This window comes from Sinohyriopsis cumingii, chromosome 17, assembly GCF_028554795.1.
Source record: "Sinohyriopsis cumingii isolate HCF-2022 chromosome 17, ASM2855479v2, whole genome shotgun sequence".
NCBI classification, from domain to species: Eukaryota; Metazoa; Mollusca; class Bivalvia; order Unionida; family Unionidae; genus Sinohyriopsis; species Sinohyriopsis cumingii.
In genome coordinates this window covers 14,025,951-14,053,452 of record NC_142977.1, presented here as the reverse complement: position 1 = coordinate 14,053,452, position 27,502 = coordinate 14,025,951, and the positions used below count along the sequence as shown (strand labels likewise).

General features: G+C 33.4%; 1 protein-coding gene and 1 long non-coding RNA gene across 4 annotated transcripts in view; both read right to left on the bottom strand.

Annotated features, from left to right (window-relative positions):
* The window catches only part of LOC149777784 (uncharacterized), a 65,437-nt gene that overhangs the window by 13,798 nt on the left and 24,137 nt on the right, over positions 1–27,502 (bottom strand). Inside the window, exons 5-6 of one of the 3 annotated variants that reach the window (XM_089938256.1) lie at positions 24,884–24,933; positions 18,965–19,092 (exon numbers count right to left, since the gene is read on the bottom strand). The exons of the other annotated variants lie outside the window; for them this stretch is intronic. Of the exons in view, the coding sequence (XP_089794382.1) occupies positions 19,048–19,092; positions 24,884–24,933 (95 nt within the window). The 3' untranslated portion in view covers positions 18,965–19,047. Of the gene's footprint in view, positions 1–18,964; positions 19,093–24,883; positions 24,934–27,502 lie in introns of those variants that run through there. 3 annotated transcript variants of the gene reach the window in all.
* On the bottom strand, positions 1,255–4,673 carry LOC149777785 (uncharacterized). Its single transcript, XR_016415432.1, has 3 exons — positions 4,610–4,673; positions 2,269–2,330; positions 1,255–1,379 (listed from the first exon to the last, which is right to left on the bottom strand). It is a non-coding gene; the product is annotated as an uncharacterized LOC149777785 (long non-coding RNA).

Genomic DNA, 27,502 nt, shown 5'->3' with positions numbered 1-27,502 from the left:
CTTTACAAATGCATGCCAATGTAATATACTTTACAAATGCATGATGATGTAATATACTTTACAAATGCATGTCCATATAATATACTTTACTATTGTATGCCGATGTAATATACTTCACAACTGCATGCCAATGTAATATACTTTACAAATGCATGCCAATGTAATATACTTTACAAATGCATGCCAATGTAATATACTTTACAAATGCATGCCAGTGTAATATACTTCACAAATGCATGTCCATGTAATATACTTTACAATTACATGTCCGATGCAATATACGTCATAATATACACTGTTGTAACACTTTACAGTTGCATAATTTGAAGGATAATCTTGTTTTGCATTTTATACATTGCCGTACTGGAAATTTGATGTGATAAAGATGCATTGCAAATGCCTTGTTTGGTTTTCCGTATATAAATGAGCGTATTGTTTGAATTTGAATGTTTTAATTGAATGTTTGTCAATATTCATTAATGAATACATTGTATTTTATGCTTGTTGAGGACAGATCGTCCTTATTCATCCAACATAGTTTAGGAACATATTACAGAAAATCATCATGTATCTATTTTCAAATTTTTGATGATGAAATCAATAAATTATGGTCACAATTAGCTTTAGTGCAATTTCGCGTTCTTCAACGCTTGTCCAAATTCTTAATTTCTCTTTTTGTGATATAACATAATTATCGCTATAACATAGAATAATCATCATTGTGACATAACATAATCATCGTTATGATATAGCATAATCATCACTGTGACGTAACATAATTATCATTATGATATAGCATAATCATCATTGTGACAACATATTCATCGTTATGATATAGCATAATCATCAGTGATATAACATAATCATCGTTATGGCATAGCATAATCATCATTGTGACATAACATAATCATCATTGTGAAATAACATAATCATCGTTATGGCACAACAGAATCATCATTTTGACACAACATTGTCATCGTTATGACAATATAATCATCGTTATGACATAGCATAATCATCATTGTGACACAACATAATCATCATTGTAACACAACATAGTCATCGTTATGACAATATAATCATCATTGTGATATAACATAATCATGATTGTGACATTACATAATTATCGTTATGACATAGAATACTCATCATTGTGACATAACATAATCATCGTTATGACATAGCATCATCATCGTTATGACATAACATAATCATCCTTGTTACATAATATAATCATCGTTATCATCAACTTACTAGTTTTCATTGCGTTTAAATGGATCTGCACCTCAACTGCGTCAACAAATCCGTCCGTTGGGTGTTTGTTCATCTTACCCCAAACTGCTCCTATCCTGGCTTCATAGGCCGCCACACATGTCGGCCTGCAGATACAAGATTAGAATTATAAAATTAAAAATTAAAAATTAACTTCATGTACCGATATTGTATGGACAGAAACGGGAACAGTCAAATTAACATATAGATGAAACAAGTCCATCCATCGATCCGTACATCAAGCCGCCCACCCATCCACATACATACATACATACATACATACATACATACATACACATACATACATACATACATACATACATACATGCATGCATGCATGCATACATACATACATACATACATACATACATACATACATACATACATACATACATACACAGATAGATAAACGGATAGATAGATGAATGCATATTTCCATTCAGGAATGGGGAGATCACAATGAGTTCAGATTTTTTCACCTGATGTCTGCGCACACATATACAGTTTTGTTTCGATGTGCTAGACAAAAAGATATGATGCTGTACTGAATACCATTTTCTCTTTGAAGATTTTTCATCATCCGTTTTTAATTTTCTATTCTTATATTGCAAACATATTAGATATTCATGCACACGTACGCAAGACTTGTAACGTCAATAATACTAGATACATTCTAGTTCCAGTCATGCACACGTACGCAAAACTTGTAACGTCAATAATACTAGATACATTATAGTTCCAGTCATGCACACGTACGCAAACCTTGTAACGTCAATAATACTAGATACATTCTAGTTTCCAGTCATGCACACGACGCAAGACTTGTAACGTCAATAATACTATATACATTCTAGTTTCCAGCCATACTAAGCTTCAATATTCTCACACAGAATGAATACGCGTACCATTTCCGTTCTTATCTCGTACTATACTCATGATCGTTTTTAAAAATTAAAATAAAATGAGAAACAGACAGACATACAGAGACAAAGTTACCCTGCCATAAAAATCACAATGCAACTTAGCGCTAAGAGCCTGAGCATCTTTCTTTCTTTGACCTGTAATAATAATAATAATAATAATATAAAAAATTAATAATAATAATAATAATAATAATATAAAAAATTAATAATAATAATAATAATAATAATAATAATAATTGTAATAATCATAATAATAATAATAATAATTATTATTATTATTATTATTACTGTTATTTTACAGAGGGATACAACTATTTTACAAAGGTATGCCATTGTTTTACAAGGGACCATTATCTTACAAGGTATACCATTGTTTTAAAAGGGACCAGTATCTTACAAGGTATACCATTGTCTTACAAGGGACCATTATCCTACAAGGGATACCATTGTTTTACAGAGGCATCTTTTTGTTTTCCATCAGAACTAATATAGTAAGTATATTAATTATTACTAAGTCATCCAATATTTGTATGCATACTAATTATTCTAGTCATCCAATATTGGTATGCATACTAATTATTCATAAGCCATCCAATATTTGTATGCATACTAATTATTCCTAAGTTATCCAATATTTGTATGCATACTAATTATTCTAGTCATCCAATATTTGTATGTATAATAATTAGTCCTAAGCAATTCAATATTTGTCAGCTTCTCCCTCTTATTTTAATCATCCTTCTCGCGGACCTTTTCCTCAAATTGGTTACCAGTTTTGAACATATCACATTTTCAAGCATTTGATTATACAAATTGTATAAAACACATTTAGAATTTAAGATTTTTGCGATATTTCCTGTCATACCCAGCAATTTCTGAAACTATTTACCTAAACTACTGGTACACTACAGACTTCTAATAAAGCATTCCATAGTATATATATCTATTTACATAAACTACTGGTACGCTACAGACTTCTAATAAAGCATTCCATAGTATATATAACTATTTACATAAACTACTGGTACACTACAGACTTCTAATAAAGCATTCCATAGTATATCTTTTTATAATATATGTTTCCATATACTCATGGGCATTCTTGTCTATTAGCAATAAATATTCTTTTGATGAATTTGAATTGTTCTAGAGTCGCTAGATATTTGCTAAGCAGTCTAAACTCAAACATTGCATTGCTATTATTGACTGCTTATGTTGGAAAATACACCATAGCTTGCCTGGAGTAGAGTATTTCAACTTTAATAATAATAAAAAATAAAATTAATAATAATAATAATAATAATAATAATAATAATAATAAATCCATTACTGCTACTACTACTACTAACACTAGTATTTGTGTGCGAAAGCTTGCCGGTAGAGTATCATGGGTCGGTGGTTCTTTCCAGGGTTTTCCAGTGTTCTTCCTCCACCATTTGTACTGGCCGCTATGTATAGCCTATCTTGTGCTGAAAAATGGCGTTAAACCCTACAATAACAACCACTAGTGCTTGTTATGACGAAATTGTTTTAATGCCAGCAAATGCTTCTGATAACCTTTGAACTCTGGGCTCCGAATCTTTTCTAAATGCCTCCGATTAAATTTCGCACACATCAAACAGTATATGATCCCTGTAAGAATAACAGAACAGGGCCAGTAAAACAATTACCTACCCTAAGGGCACGTCAGTCCACTAAACGTTCACCAAACATTGCTCAGGTTTTCAGTATCCGTAAGGCACCGACCGTTTATCATTTTATTTTTGTGTCCCGTCACAGATATAATAGAGGCATTATCAGTCCGATAAATCAACCCCACAAATCTATGTTGATACTGATGGACGTTGTTGTGGGTATGATGTCACTTGTTCATGAAAATTAGCAACTTTGCTGCATGCAAATGATTCCGTGACAAACCCACGTACACTTTAGACACATACCGGTAATTGATAACAGCCATATCAAGCGCGAAATTCAAAACGGCCACAGGAGACATGGTTGTGCTATTCCAGTGGATTTACAAGTCACCAAACATATGATTTGCTCAGGAAATATAAATCTACATGTCACCAAAAGAACCCTTCAGCCAACGGTAGCTGTACAGCCACGAGAAATACCGGTAAGTGTATAACATGTACACCGATGTGTGCCGTCAAATTTGAATGCAGATAATTGCAGCTTTTAATGAATGGGTGATATCAGCCCCTCACCCGAAAATCAGTATCATCACGGGTGAAGGGGCTGATTTATCGGCCTAGGGCATTATGTGTTAATCTTGTCCGTTCGTGCGTTGGGTTGTTTTGCGTTTCGACTAGCTTACAAGCACAAATGTGAGGCATTCGTGTTCTATTATTTCTGTGATTTAAAAAAAATTCTTCGCTTTTTCTTAGCGATTACACCTAATCACAACTTACCTTGGAACTATTCTTTGTGCAATAACCCTGTCTGGAGTTGGAGATGGTTTAAGATCCGGGCTCTTATATACGATCCCGGATCTTAAACCATATCCAAGACGTACAGGTTATCAAACGTCTGGAACTTGACAAACCAATCATGTTACACGGAAGATTTCAAAACTCGCTGACCTTGGTTTGGGCGTGTTTCAATATCTTACTTTATTCTTCGTTTCTTTCTTCGGAAACGTTCTTGCTCATAACAATAAGGCTTGACTATATATTTTAATTATTTACTTATATCCAGTTTGCATACATCAATCTCAAAAGATCTCTCATTTTGAACGAGGTTGATATGCACATAATGACTGAATTACGGAAGAAGCCCAAGGGACCATATTGCTCACTCAAGTCTTGTAAAACAAAAATGTTTGAACAAATAATAATTCGAAATAAGGTGAGAGTCAGAACGCAGATCATATAATGAATGCGTGGAATTTTCTCGAGTGTCATTCTTAACACCGAGTGTCCCTATTTGGTTATTATTATTATTATTATTACTACTATTATTATGTTATAATTATTATTATTTTGTTTTTCATTCACAACTTTCAACGGGTTAAAAAAGGATAGATCACTGCTGTTTCAGTCGTAAGATGACTGATTTGGTTTAAATTTGTTTTCCTTCTGTATCAGATTCCAGTTTTTCCTACATGATCTTTTTTCATACGTACACCATCATTGTGTATGTTATAGTTCTAAATTATTATTCAATGCTCAAGTCTGTCCTTGACAAGCCCGTTCATTATTTGTAAATCTTGAGCCTTTTGTTGACATTGCATGTCTCTATAATCATATGATTTAAGTTCAAACAAATTGGACAAGCATTAAGCTTTTTATAGACAGATTTAAAGATTTGTCATTCTTCACAGAAGGTAAGGTCGAATCTAAGCACATTTGAGACGAATTATTTCTCTTACGCATGAAAAACAGTCTTTTTTAATAGCCCTTTTTGCTTGAGAGGCTTCATACGTTGATGTATGGTTTCAATGTGGTCACAATGAGTTTAAGTGGTTCGCTTTAGAAAACTGTCAAGTTAAATTGGTAGAGCGTAGAACTCGTAATTCAAGGGTCGTGAGCATGATACCTTCCCCGGTCATCCCGGTAAAGCTAATTAAAAACGATCTTTGCAAAGACACTTAGTACAATTTCCCTACAAACAACGTATTGAAAATGCCAATATAATCCAACCAACCGGATTAAGGTGGTGTCGCAGCGGGGAACGTCAAATGTACCTCCCTCCCCCGTCCCCAAGTCATGCCTCCTCCACCCAGTTGCAGTAGATAAAAATTGCATGCGTTTAAATAAACTGAAATTGGGTCTAAAACGTCTAATACTTAGCCTAATATAGCTATAACAATAATTATGCAGTTTAAGAAAGCGTTCAGGGTGTATTCACTGCATTGGTAGAACTATATCTTAACTGTCCCATCCCCCACCCCCAATCCGCCTCTTCAAACCAGAGAACATTGCTTTCGTGAGATGTTAAAAGAAGAGATTTCTTATATGACTGGACAGTTTATGTGACGTACGCACTCAAACGTCGAAATTGCGCTTGGTGTTTGAATCAAATCTTTCCATTTTTTCAAACATTCTTTTCTCGACTGTGTTAATATAGTACATGATTTATAAACATGTTAACTGAGTCTATAATCTAGAGCAACGATCATGGATGGTTTTTGAACACCTGGGCTCCGCACCTTTGATAAGGCATCTGATAAAGTTTGAATATCTGGGTTCACAACCATTTGCAATGCATCCGATAAACCTTGAACTGTTCTAAATTCTTTCCTAATGCCTGGTCATATCTCGCAAACTCTAAACCTTGTATAATCTCAACATAAATATAATCGAGAAATGGTTGTTTAGACTGGAGAACACTCGTTTTACCCAATAGCACTTGTTCTTAAAATCCACCCACACACATACAATCTATTGCGTAGGGACAGGGGATGTGTTATTCGGGGGTGTTATTATATATTAACAAACACACATTTACAAACATATATATTTATACTTTACTATTCAACATACCATCACACAAAAGGAAGGAATGCAAAGCATATTTTTCAAAATATGTTTTTTTCTTGCAAAACACTAGCACACATAAAATGGGGGGGGGGGGCATAATACAAACACACCCAAATCACACTAAGTGGAGAGACGCTACATACAAAAGCACACACACACAGCCGGTCAAAGGGAGGGGGTATGATCTATATTTTGTTTAAACAAGACAGAATCACACGTACAAAGGTATTCCTATTTTGTATTCTCACCCACACACATATATTCTCAAATACAAAGCCGGCCGAGTAATAACAAAGACTTATAAAAATGGTGCTAACAGTTGCCTCGCTTGGCGCTCAGCATTAAGAGGTTAGTGTTAGGACTGGTCGGCCTGGTGTCAGGATAATATGACTGGGTGGGACATCATGCTACATGTCTGCGGCATGGTGCCCCAGTGCTAGGCATCATTATAAACTGCCACGCTGCAGACATCGTAGCGATATGACTGAAAAATTATTAAAGCAACGTAAAAAATCCAAGTCACTCAAACATCACACACACGTATTCATGCATACCAACACATTTCCTTAACTGTACGCAATCACCCTCCACCAAAAGCCATGTTTAAGGACGAGAAGGAGGGGCGTGATATTGTATAATGACTTACACGCGTTCTTACAGGCAGACACCCATATTTATCTGCCAATGTTTAGGGGGAAAATTGTAAGATATTGTATGATGACTAACGCACATGATTACAGTCCAATACAAGTTCTTACGAACACAATAATAAGGAAAAAAGGGGTGTGGAAAAACTAACACTATTTCTTTCCATCCAGTACCCAAACTTAAAACTACATACACACACACACACGCACACTCGCGCGCGCGCACTCATGTAGGACATAGAAGGGATAATGCTATAACAGGATAACTAAAACAACCTCATATTTAAAACCAACATACATTCTTACAAGCAAACGCCTACTAGTTATTGGTGTGTGATCTAGTGTAATGACCAACACGTTCCTTTACAAATCAAGACACGTCTTTGCATTCCAAATTGCAGGGGTAAATGTGTGTATTATCTTATGAAAAAAATATTTACTCTTACAGACAATGACTTGTCCATTTCAGACACTATCCCATCAAGACAATCCAATACCCACTCGTACAAACCAATAAATAGTGAAGAGAAGGGGTAGGTATGCTGACTAAAACTAGCTTTTACATACCGATACTTATTCTTCAAATCCAACCCGCACGTATATACCTATAAACTAATGCCTGTATATCAAAGTCTTCCTATTTCCTTGAGCCTTCCTATTTCCGTATGCATCATCCCTTTCTGGACTTCCTAGGCCTTTGTTATGAACTCGGCACTTCTTTTCTCGGATTTCCGTCTTCGGACTTTCCCGTCTCTCCTCAGAAAGCTGTTCCTTAAAAGAAAAAATTGCCCCATAATCTCTATGTGTACCACTTTCTACACGTACATAAATACCCTTATTTATCCACACTGCATACATTCTGAACTAATCCGATAGAACATCACCCTCGCCTCACAGCAACCGGCAATAAATTAGCACGTTAGCGGTATAGCTAACGTTACCATATCTCTTTACCTACGCTACCACATGCTCGATTACCATTGCGTAAAATTTACGAAATTCTAGCAATCCGTAACTTAAAAGGTTATTTAAACATAACAAAATCAGATATAAATATGCGATTATCGATAACTCACGATAATCAATATCGTCCCAACAGTTCAAGAAAAGTATTTCATATAACCCTATAAAATCCTACACATATAAAAACTTGTATAGCATGCAATCGTCAGTTCTATCAATGAACTAGTAAATGTAAAATTAAAGAGATAAATTGCATAACAACTCTAGCATCAACAGATTTCCATGATATTGAATAAACGATACATAATATTGATCCTGGTCATATCAAACACATTTGCACAAAACAAACAATCAAAAATAAAAAATGACGTAGCAAATTAAAATTGCGTACCTTGATGCTGTTCTCTTTCAAATATTGTGCATCCAGCACTAAAACCTGTCCTTTCTTACAAGTGTTAAGAATATCTGATTTAATTGATATTCGATTTAATTTGTTTGTAAGTTTTAAAATCTTTTTATTTTTAATTTCATTACATGTCAAAATAATGTAGTTTTGTTTGCTAGGAACTCGATATTTTTTTTCAGAAAATAGTCTGACCTTGACTCTTCAGTTGTAAACACCTAAAGCTGACCTAGTTCCCGACCTTGATTTAGAAATCAGTGAGAGAAGTAAACAACTTTTTATTTTTATCCTATTCTTAGAGTAAAATAATTGGCTTGTGTCAAGGTCACACTGAGACTACTTGCTTTTAGACGTAAGTACTTCTCGAAAATTTGGGAGAGTTGACCCTCATCCTAGAATCTGTGTTGCATTTCAAGTTACTGTATAACCTTTGTTTATAGAGATATTTCTCAGTAATTTTTAAGAATCAGATTACGTTGGAAAAAGAATTTGTAATGTGATTTGAACACAACTTTGCTATGAGTTATGTCTACTTACATCAAGCATGAACAGATAGAATTCACTCAAGTAAACCCATCCATATATATATATATATATATATATATATATATATATATATATATATATATATATATATATATAAAGTTTAAAGTCTTACCAGGCAAATATTGCTACTGTCTATACTCACCCTTGCTATGCCCGTATTTCTTGTTCGCTTAACTAGTGCAGTGTACTACTGATAAATCTTAATATGCACGAATTATTTTTTCAATGGTTGACGAGTTGCCGTGTGGATCTGCAATATTCAACTCATGCAACGTTAGTTACATGGTCATGCAACTTTGTATGTGGATTAAATTTGCTGAGTACCTCACGTGCCTGATTAAAAAAGTAGGTCACCCTGGCTTACATTACACTCATCAATGGCCAGTGAGGTTTTTCTACCAGATTGGTTGCTGAAGCATACTTGGCTTCGGAGACATGGACTGTTGAGTATAGGTGAGTCAGTGCGGATTCAACAACTTCCGGCCTAAATTAGGTCACGTTTATTTATTTTTCGTATCTCAGTTGTTTCTTTTCAATTGTATATTTTGGTCAGTTTTTCGAATATTTTGGTTGGAAAGATCTACTGCTTGTTTGTAAATTTCAACCAATCATCGATATAATGTCACATTGGCTTATATATCGTTTCTTAATGCCTTCAAGTAAGCGTTGGTTTTAGGTCCGATTCTGATGTATTGTTGCTTACACAGTGCTGCAGTTCTATTTATACAACTAGGTCCGTGTGGTTGGAAACTCTTATTTAATGCCTGCATTTTCAGCTAATACTGACGTTACTGTTTTTGTTTTAATCTGTCTTTGCTCTAGTGCGGTCATCGTCTTTGTCGACATTGTTATTATCATTATCATTATTATCATTATTATTATTGGTTGTGGTGGTAGTGTTTGCAGATTTTGTCAACATACTTCTCCTCACTGAGTTCTTGGTTTGATGTTGATAATGGAGGGCATTTACCGTTTCCAACCTATTATTTTAATTATGGTATACACGTGTAGCACTGTCGTTGCAATTTAATAAATGCCCAGAAAGAAAGCATATATATATGCGCCTTACACTGGTTTTATAATAGTACTGGTTTACGTTGGTTATAAGCCTTACATTGATGTTATAATAATGATGGTTTACGTTGGTTATAAGCCTTACATTGATGTTATAATAATGTTGGTTTACGTTGGTTATAAGCCTTACATTGATGTTATAATAATGTTGGTTTACGTTGGTTATAAGCCTTACATTGATGTTATAATAATGTTGGTTTACGTTGGTTATAAGCCTTACATTGATGTTATAATAATGTTGGTTTACGTTGGTTATAAGCCTTACATTGATGTTATAATAATGTTGGTTTACGTTGGTTATAAGCCTTACATTGATGTTATAATAATGTTGGTTTACGTTGGTTATAAGCCTTACACTGATGTTATAATAATGATGGTTTACGTTGGTTATAAGCCTTACAATAATGATGGTTTACGTTGGTTATAAGCCTTATAGTGATGTTATAATAATGATGGTTTACATTGGTTATAAGCCTTATAGTGATGTTATAATAATGATGGTTTACGTTGGTTATAAGCCTTACATTGATGTTATAATAATGATGGTTTACGTTGGTTATAAGCCTTACATTGATGTTATAATAATGATGGTTTACGTTGGTTATAAGCCTTATATTGATGTTATAATAATACTGGTTTACGTTGGTTATAAGCCTTATAGTGATGTTATAATAATGATGGTTTACGTTGGTTATAAGCCTTATAGTGATGTTATAATAATGATGGTTTACGTTGGTTATAAGCCTTACATTGATGTTATAATAATGTTAGTTTACGTTGGTTATAAGCCTTACATTGATGTTATAATAATGTTAGTTTACGTTGGTTATAAGCCTTACATTGATGTTATAATAATGTTGGTTTACGTTGGTTACAAGCCTTACATTGATGTTATAATAATGTTGGTTTACGTTGGTTATAAGCCTTACATTGATGTTATAATAATGTTAGTTTACGTTGGTTACAAGCCTTACATTGATGTTATAATAATGTTGGTTTACGTTGGTTATAAGCCTTACATTGATGTTATAATAATGTTAGTTTACGCTGGTTACAAGCCTTACATTGATGTTATAATAATGTTAGTTTACGTTGGTTACAAGCCTTACATTGATGTTATAATAATGTTGGTTTACGTTGGTTATAAGCCTTACATTGATGTTATAATAATGTTAGTTTACGTTGGTTATAAGCCTTACATTGATGTTATAATAATGATGGTTTACGTTGGTTACAAGCCTTACATTGATGTTATAATAATACTGGTTTACGTTGGTTATAAGCCTTACATTGATGTTATAATAATGATGGTTTACGTTGGTTATAAGCCTTACATTGATGTTATAATAATGATGGTTTACGTTGGTTAAGCCTTACATTGATGTTATAATAATGTTAGTTTACGTTGGTTATAAGCCTTACATTGATGTTATAATAATGATGGTTTACGTTGGTTATAAGCCTTACATTGATGTTATAACAATACTGGTTTACGTTGGTTATAAGCCTTACATTGATGTTATAATAATGATGGTTTACGTTGGTTATAAGCCTTACATTGATGTTATAATAATGATGGTTTACGTTGGTTATAAGCCTTATATTGATGTTATAATAATGTTAGTTTACGTTGGTTATAAGCCTTACATTGATGTTATAATAATGTTAGTTTACGTTGGTTATAAGCCTTACAGTGATGTTATAATAATGTTAGTTTACGTTGGTTATAAGCCTTATATTGATGTTATAATAATACTAGTTTACGTTGGTTATAAGCCTTACATTGATGTTATAATAATGTTGGTTTACGTTGGTTATAAGCCTTACAGTGATGTTATAATAATGTTAGTTTACGTTGGTTATAAGCCTTACAGTGATGTTATAATAATGTTAGTTTACGTTGGTTATAAGCCTTATATTGATGTTATAATAATGTTAGTTTACGTTGGTTATAAGCCTTACATTGATGTTATAATAATGTTAGTTTACGTTGGTTATAAGCCTTACATTGATGTTATAATAATGTTGGTTTACGTTGGTTATAAGCCTTACATTGATGTTATAATAATGTTGGTTTACGTTGGTTATAAGCCTTACATTGATGTTATAATAATGTTGATTTACGTTGGTTATAAGCCTTACATTGATGTTATAATAATGTTGGTTTACGTTGGTTATAAGCCTTACATTGATGTTATAATAATGTTGGTTTACGTTGGTTATAAGCCTTACATTGATGTTATAATAATGTTGGTTTACGTTGGTTATAAGCCTTACATTGATGTTATAATAATGTTGGTTTACGTTGGTTATAAGCCTTACATTGATGTTATAATAATGTTGGTTTACGTTGGTTATAAGCCTTACATTGATGTTATAATAATGTTGGTTTACGTTGGTTATAAGCCTTACATTGATGTTATAATAATGATGGTTTACGTTGGTTATAAGCCTTACAATAATGATGGTTTACGTTGGTTATAAGCCTTATAGTGATGTTATAATAATGATGGTTTACATTGGTTATAAGCCTTATAGTGATGTTATAATAATGATGGTTTACGTTGGTTATAAGCCTTACATTGATGTTATAATAATGATGGTTTACGTTGGTTATAAGCCTTACATTGATGTTATAATAATGATGGTTTACGTTGGTTATAAGCCTTATATTGATGTTATAATAATACTGGTTTACGTTGGTTATAAGCCTTATAGTGATGTTATAATAATGATGGTTTACGTTGGTTATAAGCCTTATAGTGATGTTATAATAATGATGGTTTACGTTGGTTATAAGCCTTACATTGATGTTATAATAATGTTAGTTTACGTTGGTTATAAGCCTTACATTGATGTTATAATAATGTTAGTTTACGTTGGTTATAAGCCTTACATTGATGTTATAATAATGTTGGTTTACGTTGGTTACAAGCCTTACATTGATGTTATAATAATGTTGGTTTACGTTGGTTATAAGCCTTACATTGATGTTATAATAATGTTAGTTTACGTTGGTTACAAGCCTTACATTGATGTTATAATAATGTTGGTTTACGTTGGTTATAAGCCTTACATTGATGTTATAATAATGTTAGTTTACGCTGGTTACAAGCCTTACATTGATGTTATAATAATGTTAGTTTACGTTGGTTACAAGCCTTACATTGATGTTATAATAATGTTGGTTTACGTTGGTTATAAGCCTTACATTGATGTTATAATAATGTTAGTTTACGTTGGTTATAAGCCTTACATTGATGTTATAATAATGATGGTTTACGTTGGTTACAAGCCTTACATTGATGTTATAATAATACTGGTTTACGTTGGTTATAAGCCTTACATTGATGTTATAATAATGATGGTTTACGTTGGTTATAAGCCTTACATTGATGTTATAATAATGATGGTTTACGTTGGTTAAGCCTTACATTGATGTTATAATAATGTTAGTTTACGTTGGTTATAAGCCTTACATTGATGTTATAATAATGATGGTTTACGTTGGTTATAAGCCTTACATTGATGTTATAACAATACTGGTTTACGTTGGTTATAAGCCTTACATTGATGTTATAATAATGATGGTTTACGTTGGTTATAAGCCTTACATTGATGTTATAATAATGATGGTTTACGTTGGTTATAAGCCTTATATTGATGTTATAATAATGTTAGTTTACGTTGGTTATAAGCCTTACATTGATGTTATAATAATGTTAGTTTACGTTGGTTATAAGCCTTACAGTGATGTTATAATAATGTTAGTTTACGTTGGTTATAAGCCTTATATTGATGTTATAATAATACTAGTTTACGTTGGTTATAAGCCTTACATTGATGTTATAATAATGTTGGTTTACGTTGGTTATAAGCCTTACAGTGATGTTATAATAATGTTAGTTTACGTTGGTTATAAGCCTTACAGTGATGTTATAATAATGTTAGTTTACGTTGGTTATAAGCCTTATATTGATGTTATAATAATGTTAGTTTACGTTGGTTATAAGCCTTACATTGATGTTATAATAATGTTAGTTTACGTTGGTTATAAGCCTTACATTGATGTTATAATAGTGTTAGTTTACGTTGGTTATAAGCCTTACATTGATGTTATAATAATGTTGGTTTACGTTGGTTACAAGCCTTACATTGATGTTATAATAATACTGGTTTACGTTGGTTACAAGCCTTACATTGATGTTATAATAATGATGGTTTACGTTGGTTACAAGCCTTACATTGATGTTATAATAATACTGGTTTACGTTGGTTACAAGCCTTACATTGATGTTATAATAATGTTAGTTTACGTTGGTTATAAGCCTTACATTGATGTTATAATAATGTTAGTTTACGTTGGTTATAAGCCTTACATCGATGTTATGATGGTACTGGTAGTCCAAACAGCTTTAAGCTGTGTTTTTATTATGACATCAGAAACATTGATTATTAGCTTTACACTGGTGTCAAAATAAAAACACACGTAGTTTGCACTAGTTATTAGGCTGAAATTGACGTGTTAATTACATTAATTATTAGACTGACATTAGTTATTAGACTGAAATTGACGTGTTAATTACATTAGTTGTAATTCGAAATAAGGTGAGTCAGAACGCAGATCATATAATTAATGTGTAGACTTTTCTCTAGTATCATTCTTAAGACTGGGTGTCCAAATTTTTATTATTATTAGTAGTAGTAGTAGTAGTAGTAGTAGTAGTAGTAGTATTTGTTGTTATTATTATTATTATTATTATTATTATTATTACTTATTATTATTATTATTATTATTATTATTTATTACTATTATTATTATTATTATTTTGATATTATTATTATTATTTGTTATCATTATTATTATTTTGTTTTTCTTTCATAACTTTCAACGGGTTAAAACAGAGCAGATCACTACCGCTTTAGTCGAAGGATGCCTGATTTGGTTTAAATTGGTTTCCCAGATTCCAGTCTTCCCTTCATTTTCTCTTTTCATCCGTACATCTTCTTTGTCTGTGTTATAGTTCTAAATTGTTATTCAATGCTCGAGTTTGTTTTTTGAAAGCATGTCCATTATTTGCAAATCTCGAGCCTTTTGTTGACATTACACGTCTCTATAACAACATGATTTAAGTTCTGAATATTGGACAAGCATTCTTATTTCAAAGATAGATTTAAAGAGTTTTCCTTATTCGCAGAAGATAAGGTCGAATCCATGGGAGTTTTTAGATGAATTATTTCTCTTACGCATTAAAAACATTGTATTGTTTTACCAGTATGTATTGCTTGGGATGCTTCTTACGTTGATGTACGGTTACAGTGCGGTTATAATGAGTTAGGGTGGTTCGTTTTAGAAAACTGTCATAGTTAAATTGGTAGACCGTTGAACTCATAATTCAAGGGTCGTGAGCGTCATATCTGCCCCGATCAGTCCAGGTTAGCTGATGAGCAATGATCTTTGTAAAGACACTTAGCACAATTTCCCTACCAACGTATTAAACCAACGAACCAGTGCTGAATTAAGGTGGGGAACGTGAACTGTGCTTCTCTCCTCTTCCCCAAGGTCATGCCTCCTCCACCCAGTTGCAGTGAATAAAAATTACATGTGTTTAAATAAACTGTATATGGGTCTAAAACGTCTAATACTTAGCCTAATATAGATATAATAATAATAATTATGCAGTTTAAGACAGCGTTCACGGTGTATTGGTAGATCTATATCTTAGCTGTCCCAGCCCCAACCCCTAAACCGCCTCTGCAAGCCAGAGAACACTGCTTTAGTGAGATGTTAAAAGAAGAGATTCTTACATGATTGGACAGTTTATGTGACGTGGTACGCACTCAAGATTCTTGCATGATTGGACAGTTTATGTGACGTGGTACGCACTCAAGATTCTTACATGATTGGACAGTTTATGTGACGTGGTACGCACTCAAGATTCATATATAACTGGACAGTTTATGTGACGTGGTACGCACTCAAGATTCTTACATGACTGGACAGTTTATGTGACGTAGTACGCACTCAAGATTCTTATATAACTGGACAGTTTATGTAACCTGGTACGCATTCAAGATTCTTACATGATTGGACAGTTTATGTGATGTGGTACGCACTCAAGATTCTTATATGACTGGACAGTGTATGTGACGTGGTACGCACTCAAGATTCTTATATGATTGGACAATTTATGTGACGTGGTACGCACTCAAACGTTGAAATTGCGCTTGGTGTTTGAATCAAGTCTTTCCATTTTTTCAAACACTCCTTTCTCGACTATGTTAATATAGTACATAATTTATGAACACGGTTACTGATACTTTAATTTAGAGCAACGATCATGCATGGTTTTTGAACTCTTTGGCTCCACACCTTCGATAAACCTTGAACCGTTCCAGATCCTTTCCTAATGCCTGGTCAAATCTCGCAAACTATAATTATGATCTCAAGGTCAATAGAAACGAACAATTTGTTTAGACTGACACACACTCATTTTTACCCAATGACACTTGTTCTTAAAATCCACCCCACACACACATTCAAACTATTGTATAGGGAAAGGGACGTGTTACGCTGGTGTGTCATTGTATATTAACTAACACACATTTACAAACATATATACTTATACTTACTATTCAATATACCATCACACATGCAAAAGGAAGAAATGCAAACATATTTTTCAAAATATTTTTTTCTTCTTGCAAAACAATATCACACATAAAGTGACCGGCATAACAAACACGCACACCCATAATCACACTAAGTGGAGAGGCGTTACGTAACAAAAGCGCGCACACGCACACATGCAAAGGGAATGGGTAGGATCTATACTTTGTTCAAACAAGAAAGAATCATACATACAAAGGTATGGGTATTTTGTATTCCCTTACACACACATAGAATCTCACATACAAAGTGAATGTAAGGTATGTATTGTTGTATACATGCACAATCGCAAAAGAAAGTTAGTATTCCATGATGACCAACTCACATAGTTACAATCCAACACCCACATCTACAAGCAGAACGGATAAGTGGTATGTGATGACTAACACGTATTCATGCATACCAACAGATATCCTTAACTAAAAACACTCACCCTCCTCCAAACCCATGATTAAGAACGAGAAGGAGGGGCTTGATATTGTATAATGACTAACACGCGCTCTTACAGGCAAACACCCATACTTACCTACCAATTTGCAGGGGCAAAATTGTATGATAGAGTATGATGACTAACACACATGTTTGCAGTCCAATTCACACTCTTACGAACACGCTGAGAAGAAAAGGAATGGGCGTTGAAAACCTAACACTAGTTCTTTCAATCCAATACCCAACCTTAAAAACAAATGCATAGTGGGGAGCGTGTTGTGATATGATAATTAACACACACACACACACACACACACACACACACACACACACACAGGTGGGATATGGAAGGGATAATGCTATGACATGATGACTAACACAACCTCATATTTATGTACATAGCTAAATTATTCTTACGTGTATTGGGTTTAAATCAGAGGTATCATTAATAGAAGCAAATGTGTTTCTTTTGGTCTGGGTCTAGGTTTTTAAATTTCCTTAGTGTATTTAACATAGTCCAGGCTCTGGTTTCTAACAATAACTAACATTTTTAGTTTGTAAACATCAGAATCATTCTAGAGTGTTATTTTCCATTGCTAATAATTTTTTTTAGAAAATGTTAGCTGTGACCTTAGGTCGAGTAGAAGACTACATAATCTTGTCACTGAAGGGAAAATTCATTCGTGCTTTAAGTTCTAGCAGAATCAAGTTCTATTATATATTGTATCCATTATTGTTTCGGGCTGGAATCTATTTTCTTCAACATTATCAAGTTAAAAATAATTATCTTCTCTGGAAATACAAAAGTGCTGTAATAAAAGTATTGGATAGAGTCATTCACTGGAATGTAAAGTGAATTAAAACCTGGAATCATTTTACTGTTATTGAAGAAAAGTCTCTTGGCACATCAACACTCTATGAGCTACAACATACACATCATCAACACTATACAAGCTACAACAGACACATCATCTCCTTCAGTTTTGGATTTAATTTGGACTTCTGCTGAATTTTATTCAGGACTGTAAATTATTGGGACATGTGTCTGTAATTCTATGATTATTTTGGGATTTAATTCGCAGTACCATAAGTTCTTTTTCCTCATTTTTCACCTTTTATTCCAGGGAAATAAATTATTTGTTGAATTTTACAAAGCTTGTTGCGTTTCCCTCTTTTCTGTTACTTACTTTTAAGAGAATAGACTCGTAACAATATATTCTTTGATTGTGTTAATGTGATCCAACAAAAGACTGTTAGGACATTCAATGTGTGTGTGTGTGTGTGTGTGTGTGTGTGTGTGTAAACATTTTTTACTTTATATCTCTTTTTGCGTCAAGGCCGCAGTCGAAAATGAGTTCATATACCGGTTTCAGATTCAAATGATACGGTTGATGGTTAGATATTCAGTTTCATTGAATTTGAACATTGAAATTAACGTAAAAAATTCATTCTATCTAACAATTAGGCATTTTTCTCTCACTAGTCTGTACATTTTATAACAAAGATTATGTTGAAATAATAGCAGCAAAACAAGGAACAATAGATAACAGGAATAACGTTTAAAGTTTTATTTGGAAACCACAACAGATGCTATTCTTCCCTCCAGTTAGAATAGGATCCACATGCTGCCCAGTCTCTATAGCAACAATCCAAACGCAGACTTTGGTGCCCTGTTGTACAACTGTAATTAAAATGCAATGAATTAGAATATAAAAACCAAATGAAAGAAGAAGAAGAAGAAGAACGTATTTGAAGATAACGTTTTCTAATCTAAAAGCCCTCTACAAATCTAAAATTATAACAGAATAATCAACAGCATGTGCTAACAATAAATTTTTAAATTCAGGTACGAGTGTGTTGAAATACCTAACACAAGGGTAGCAAGCAGGTACGAGTGTATTGAAATACCTAACACAAGGGTAGCAAGCAGGTACGAGTGTGTTGAAATACCTAACACAAGGGTAGCAAGCAGGTACGAGTGTATTGAAATACCTAACACAAGGGTAGCAAGCAGGTACGAGTGTATTGAAATACCTAACACAAGGGTAGCAAGCAGGTATAAGGACCAAGAAATATTTAACAATAGGGTCATAAACAGCATGAATACAAAGTAATATCTAATGCTTGCTTAACAAGTAGGTATGAGTGCAAGGAAATATCTAACACTATGGTGAATGACATTTACTGTTTTAAGGTATTATATAACACTTTGGTAACCGGCATGTATGACAGATAGGATTATCTAACACTAGGATAACAAGCAGGTACGAGTGATAGGAACTATATAACATTATGATAACAAGCAGATGTGCGTGCAAGGAAATATCTAACAATAGGATAACAAGCAGGTATGAATGATCGGAAATGTCTAATACTACGATAACAAGCAAGTGTGCGTGCAAGTAAATATCTAACACTACGATAACAAGCAGATGTGCTTGCAAGGAAATATCTAGCACATGGGTAACAACAGGTATAAGAGCAGGAAAATTCATAACACAAGGCTAACAGGCATGTGTGAGTGCAAGGTAATATACAACGCTAGGTAACAAGCAGACGTGAGTGCAGGGTAATATCGCACACTAGAGTGTTAACGACTCTATGATCATAAAATAAATAACAGAAAGAACAAAAACCAACAAGTTTTGTAAAACTTAACAAATAATTTAATTATCAATGTTATAAATGAAAATGTGAGAGGAACTTATAGTACTATGAAATGAATCAGAAATAATCCCGAAAAAGTTATATTAAAGTCCAAAAAGATTAAAAGTTCCGTATAAATTTCAGAACCGGAAATGTACTGGTCCGCCAAGAATGGTGACGTTGTCAAAATGGTATTGTCCCAAACTCCTTTGAATAATTCTCAATAGTTTCAAACTAACAATATAGTCCAACAACTTGCGCTTTATATTCCCACTGAACACTCCAAAACAAATGTTTTTCCTCACAAATAATATCTAAGTAAAACAAAACACGTCTGCAGACTTGATGTTACAACAGGAACACAAAAAATAAGAATAACGTTAAAGCAGGAATGAATCTGATTCCTCGGTTGTCTCCTTATATACACATTAAAGAGTCTATTACGACTAAATATCGCAATAGACCCCAAGTGACAGGCTTTACTACTCAAAATAATATGTCTAAATACCTATTCATATAACCTCAATCATCAAATAGGAAATAATTTAATTATTCTAAGAAAGCACCTGACCGATCTGTCCAGTGGGAAAAAGGCCGAATCTTGTAAACATATTTTCCAATAATTTTATTAGTAGTAACTGTCAACATATACGTAAGCATCTATCTATTGGTCATTTGCAAATTTACGTTCTCGAATATCCTATGCACGTGCGAAATCCAGCTATAGATAATCACTACAATTTACCGTCATGAATAACAATAAACCAAGATTAGAAAAAATGGTACCAGGAGTTACCATATATATATATATATATATATATATATATATATATATATATATATATATATATATATATATATATATATATATATATATATTCTATTAGGTCTTCCTAGATGGAACAGTGCCTCCAACATGTTTGTAAATTATAATGTATTCAGTTTTGATGAAGTAATGAGAAAATATGTATTCTCAATGATGACAAGAATGTCTAATAATAAGAACTGTATATTGAAATCTCTTTGGAACTATGACATTCATATAAATTCTCATATTATTAGCAGATGGAACAAATTACTCTTTCAATGTGCCTTTTAATTTCGTTCTTAACAATGCAGTGCGCAGTTAATTGTGTAGATGTATCTGTATACTTGTACGTATGATATATATGTTCTTTTATGTTTACAATGTCTTTACTTTATATTTATATTTTAATTTAGATGTATGGACTATGTAGTCTGAAATAAAGAATTCTTATCTTATCTTATATATATACATATATATATAACACAAGGCAACAAGCAAATATGAGCGCAAGGTAATATCCAACACTAGGCTACAAGCAGGTATGAGTGCAAGAACTATCTAACACTAGAGTAACAAGAATGAAGTTGCAACTTGTTTACACATCACCACTGACTAAACCTGTTTCGTTACTATACAAACCCTAATCAGCATTATCTACAGCAGACATGCAATAATCAAATATTGTTACCAAAACGGTAACCCTACAGCGGACATGCCGTAATCAGATACTGCAGCAAGACGATAAATCGACACCGGGCAAGATATAATCCAATAATATTAAATGAGATAAAGTGAACAGGTTATAATCAAATACTATTTCAAGAAGGTAAATCATGACAAGGCATGACTTTAGGTAGTACGTGAATGAAATTCAGTCTTGCTAATACCATGCAACTGTGCTGATGATTTGGGGAGGGGCAGCCTTTCCCTCCTTACCTAAAGCAGAAATAAGTCCCATACCACTGCGCATACAATACCGACACTAACGTCCAAATTTTTCAGTATTTGTTTTAGGAATCTGTCCACCTTTCTGCCTTGTTTTCTTTCATGGAAATGTTTTTAATTTATCTGCAATAATTAATAAAAAAAATGTATCTTTCGTTTTGTTCTCAAGGGCTTTTTTCTTTTCCTTAAATAAATTGTTTCCATACGTCTTTTGTTGTTTCATACCTTAATTCAAGTTCAGACAGGATAAGGGCATGATGGATACGGTTGTCAGTACTTTATACGTTCATAATGGCCAAACTATAGACTCTTTAGAATAGCATTATCGTATCATCGGGAAGATATATTTTAATCATGGTGCGTAAAACCAATTTTGATGTTAGATATTTTCAGAAATTGTCTTGTGGCTTTTCCATTATTAAATTATAGGCATTTCCAGTTTTAAGTTATTGTTGACATACACTTCAATTGTCATTTTTAACTCTTTTCTATCAATTTTAAAGCAATTTAGGATTTAACAATTCGCATTGACGTTGATATCATTTGTATGTGACGATTATCATAGATGCTGACATCGTATTAACGTGCCAGTTAATATAGATGTAAACTTTGATATGCCAATAATAATTAATGTTGACATTTTATTGACTGCCAATTAGCATAGACGCTGACATCGTTTTTTGATGTGCCACTCAGCATAGACTTTGACAGCATTTTTGCATGCCAATTATCATAGACATCGATGTCAGTTTGACGTGCCAATAAGCATTGACGTTGATATCTTGCTGACATGCTAATTAGTATCAAGTTGAAATATTTGTTATATGTCAGTTGGCATAAACGTTGATATATTTTAATATGACCAATTAACATAGGCTTTGATATCGGGAAAAGTAGTTTTGGTCGTTGTCTTATGTATTGTGTCACAGAGAAGATTCATGCATTTTACAGCCATGGGTTGCTTATTAGTCTTGTAGAATGGTTACGGAAAGAAACTCGTTGTTTAGATCCTTTAAAGATACTATGGAAGACCTGAACAGAACGATGATACGTGAACTATATGCTTTGAATTACACTTAAATTATATTGTTTTCTTTTTTGGCTTTTTCGGGTTTTATGCATATTTACCTATGTCACCTTTCACAGATGGCATAAAAAGAGAAACTGCATGAAAATTAATTGTACTTTAAATAAAAGGGGACAGGGGGAGTGTAAAAGGGGACAGCTGTTTTGCAGGTGTAGTGTAAAAGGAGACAGCTGTTCCTCATGGGGTAGTGGTAGGGATAGGAGAAAAACAAATAAATATACAATACAAACAACAATGTAATCAAGCATTATCCTCACGCCTATGTCACATTTCGTTGTCATTGTCAAAGTCCATAATATCCTGGGAGGTGGGGGTGAGAGCTCGGCATCATGTACGCTTACATGCATGAATGCTGCACAAAAAGGAAGTCAGAATTAAAGAGTCTATATTTTCTTCAGAAAAAGCGACGATAATTATCGAGTTGCTAAGCAATATCAATTCACTCTTGGGTTCATTTTTGGAGATAACGTTTAATTTGCAATAATTTGTATTGCCAATATAAGGGTCATTTGTCAGTTAGAAAGCTTGTTCGGAACTACTACCACCAACTTCTCACCAAAGAGAGAATGTACAATAAAGTACGGAATCATTGGTTGCACAGTCATGTAATCTTGAATTCACTTTCGTAAGTGCAACGCCATCTTACGGAAGTGGGTCACCGGAGTCTATTTTTGACGTCTCTGTGACTCCTATTCAATTGTATGGCTGCAGGTCAGTTGTTCAGACGTCATAGCTGTAGAGTAATGCAGCTCTGTGCATAAGCCTTGGAAAATAATACAATAATCCGCCAAAACACTAATCCTCCAAAACAAAGCAAACGTGTGTAGCGTCCGTGTGCTATGCACACCTTTTCAGTTGTAATGTTTTCGTATGCATGTTGACCGCGGATGATGTTGATAAACAGAAACTGTTATTTCATATCAATTGATTCCAAACGACATCGGTCTGGATATGATGGTAGAACTGACTTTTTTCGAGAAATCTTCAAAATGTCAAAATAATTAAGTAAACTGAATTCAAAACTTAGGCAAGGTATGACGGTCGTTCTAACGGACGCGTGGATAGGCGTTTTAAAGGTAAGCTAACGTGTTTTTTCCATATCCGTGGTGGAGAATTAAAACAAGCTAAATGAGACCCATAGCTATGGCTGCGATCCTGGGGTAATATATATTACTTCATTTAAAAATAGTACCGGTTTGGGAAATGTTTCCAGACGAAACTGTCAAAATATCCCAGTGATATTTTGCCTTGAAAGTCAAAATATCATAGTGGTTTGTTCCCTTGAAAGTCAACATATCCCATTGATTTGTTACCTTGAAAGTTAAAATATCACAGTGATTTATTACATTGAAAGAAAATATTTCATTGATGTGTTACTTTAAAAGTCAAAATATCCCTGAGATTTGTTACCTTGAAAGTCAAAATATCACAGTGCTTTGTTACATTGAAAGAAAATATCCCATTAATTTGTTGCCTAGAAAGTCAAAATATCCCAGTGATTTGTCACCTTGAAAGTCAAAATATCTCAGTGATTTATTACATTGAAAGAAAATATCCCAGTGATTTGTTACAATGAAAGTCAAAATATCCCAGTGATTTGTTACATTGAGAGTGAAAATATCCCAGTGATATTTCAACTTGAATGTCAAAATATCCCAATGATTTGTTACATTGAAATATAAAACATCCCATTGATTTGTTGCCTTGAAAGTCAAAATATCCCAGTGATGTGTTACAATGAAAATCGAAATACCCCAGTGATTTGTTACACTGAAATATCAAACATACCATCGATTTCTTCCCTTGAAAATCAGGCTTTAAATCTCTTTCATGATGAAATCATTCTTGCTAAGTTGGGAAAGTCATCCAAAACAAATTTTTTCTAAAGATCTTCATAACAATTTTTAAGAATCAAACAGATTACGTTGGAAATAGAATTTGTAATGTGATTTGAACAAAGCTTAGTTGTGTGTTGTGTCTACTTACACCAAGCATGTACGGATAGAATTCAGTCAGGTAATCCCATCTGTTGTCCTCTAAAAAAGATATATATATATATATATATATATATATATATATATATATATATATATATATATATATATATATATATATATATATATATAAGTTTAAAGTCTTACCATTCGAATATTACTACTGTCTGTACTCACCCTTGCTATACCCGTATGTTTTGTTCGCGTAACTCGAGCAATCTACTACTGATAAATCTTAGTATGCACGAATTATTTTTTCAATGGTTGACGAGCTGCCTAGTGGATCTGCAATATTTCACTCATGCAGCGTTAGTTACATGGTCATGCAACTTTGTATGTGAACTAAGTTTGTTGAGTACAACACGTGCTTGATTAAAAAAAGTATGTCACCTTGACTTAAATTACACTCATAAATGGCCGGTAAAATTTTTCTATCAGGTCGGTTACTGAAGCATACTTGGCTTCAGAGACATGAAGTGTTGTATGTAGGTGAGTCAGTGCGGATACAGAAAATTCCAGCCTAAATTAGGTCACGTTGATTTATTTTGCATATCTCAGTAGTTTCTTTTTAATTGTATATTTTGGTCAGTTTCTCGAACATTTTGGTCAGAAAGTCGTACTACTTGTTTGTAAATTACAACCAATCATCGATATAATGTCACGTTGGCCTATATTTAATTTCTTAACGACTTCGAGCAAGCGTTGCTTTTAGGTCCGATTCTCGTGTATAGTTGCTTACACAGTGATGCAGTTTTATTTGTACATCTAGGTCCATGTGGTAGGATACTTGTATTTTAATACATGCAATTTCAGCTAGTACTGTTTTTATTTTAACCCGTCTTTCCTCTATTGCGGTCATCGTCTTTGTCAACATTATTATTATTATTATTATTATTGGTTGTGGTGGTGGTGTTTGCAGATTTTGTCAACATACTTCTCGTTGAGTTCTTGGTTTGGTGTTGATAATGGTGTGGCTGTAATACTGCAACTAACAGGAGTGCAAAATGGGCATGAGAAAACAAAAATTCAGTTACATAATTTGACTCCTTCTTTAGCAGCAGGAAGGGGTCAACAGACTAGGGGGCGGCAAGACATGGGTGAAAAAAAATGACGCAAAACAAAATACATGGAACCGTTGGAATGACCAACAAATAGCAACATAAACTATATTTGACACATCAGGATCGTTTTTATATGCTATAAAATGGGAATATTTTTATTTGATATAATCAACATAGCGGGAGGGGGAACCCTCTTTATTAGCATGTTTGCTTTGGGGTTCATGCGAACCATTCATTATCAGTGAATCTCCGGTTAACTTTCAAGGCTTTGCTGGAGCCCCCCTCCATAATAGCATCTATCGCAGACTTTGACAATATGCCTATATTGCGTTTTTCGTTTTGTGGACACAAACCCATGAAATTGTTTTCACTTGTCGATCGAAAGTTTGTCTGTACGCTTTACCACTTTGGCCATCGGACTCTTACAAATGTACAGCTGAAATTAAATATGTAACTATATCAAACAGAGAGACATTAAACATTCACACGTATTTAGATCGTATAATTATTTATCGAGTATTCTAGTATTTTAATTTTATGTTTAATGTAAAACAAAAATACTGATCTCTTTGGAGTGTTTTTTTGTGAAATATACAATTATCGATTTTTTACCTGTTAATTCGAGCGAGTTATTAATAGAGTATTCAACCCATATGACCTCAATTGGGAATCGAGTAGGTATTTTTAGCGCAGTCACGTGACTACGGCAATGTCTAAACTGTCAGTATAATCCAGATCCCGGTAATTTACTGCATTTGGAAAAATTACTTTACGTTACTGGATATACAGTAAAACCTTGTATATCTGCTGACTTGGTAATCTGATATTAAATCGTTGTTGTAATAATAATGATGAGTGGTTCTGCGCTTACTATCGAATCTCCTACAGAAAAATTAGCTCGACAACGACTAGATGCGATTAAGAAGTATATTCCAGTCCGTGATTCTGCAAAACAACAGCTTCAACAACGTCAGAATGCTCATGTGGAATTTACAGAGGTTACAGAACAGTTATTTAAACTTGTCACAAAAATCACTAAAGCTCTTCTTCCTTCGTTGGAACAAACAGCTAAATCAACTTAACAAATCGTTAAATCAACCGAACAAATAGCAAAAAGAACTAAATAAATTAAAACGATTCTCAAAGATCTTCCAGCTGGGATAGCTGCTTATCAACCAAACTTACAGGAAGAAATACAACAATCAATAGAGAGCATCGATCAAGCCCGTGGTGAGATCGGTGATGTCAGGGATCTTCTTGTTGAACCAGGATCTGTTTTAAAAAAACAACATTCCCGATTTACCAAAGAAGGTTTTATAAAACTTAAAAATAAAACTATAGTGGTTGCTTCAGCAGGATATCAAATTCGCCGTGAACTATTAGACTCAGAGACCGCAGATATGCCTGAATCAAAGTACCTTTTATGTTTCGAGAATACTATGATATAACTAAAATCACTAAAAAATATATGCCTTTATTTGAAGAATTTGTGAAAGGACCGAAGGAAGCTGCCGAAAATCCATTACTTGGAGATATATTATCTCCCAAAA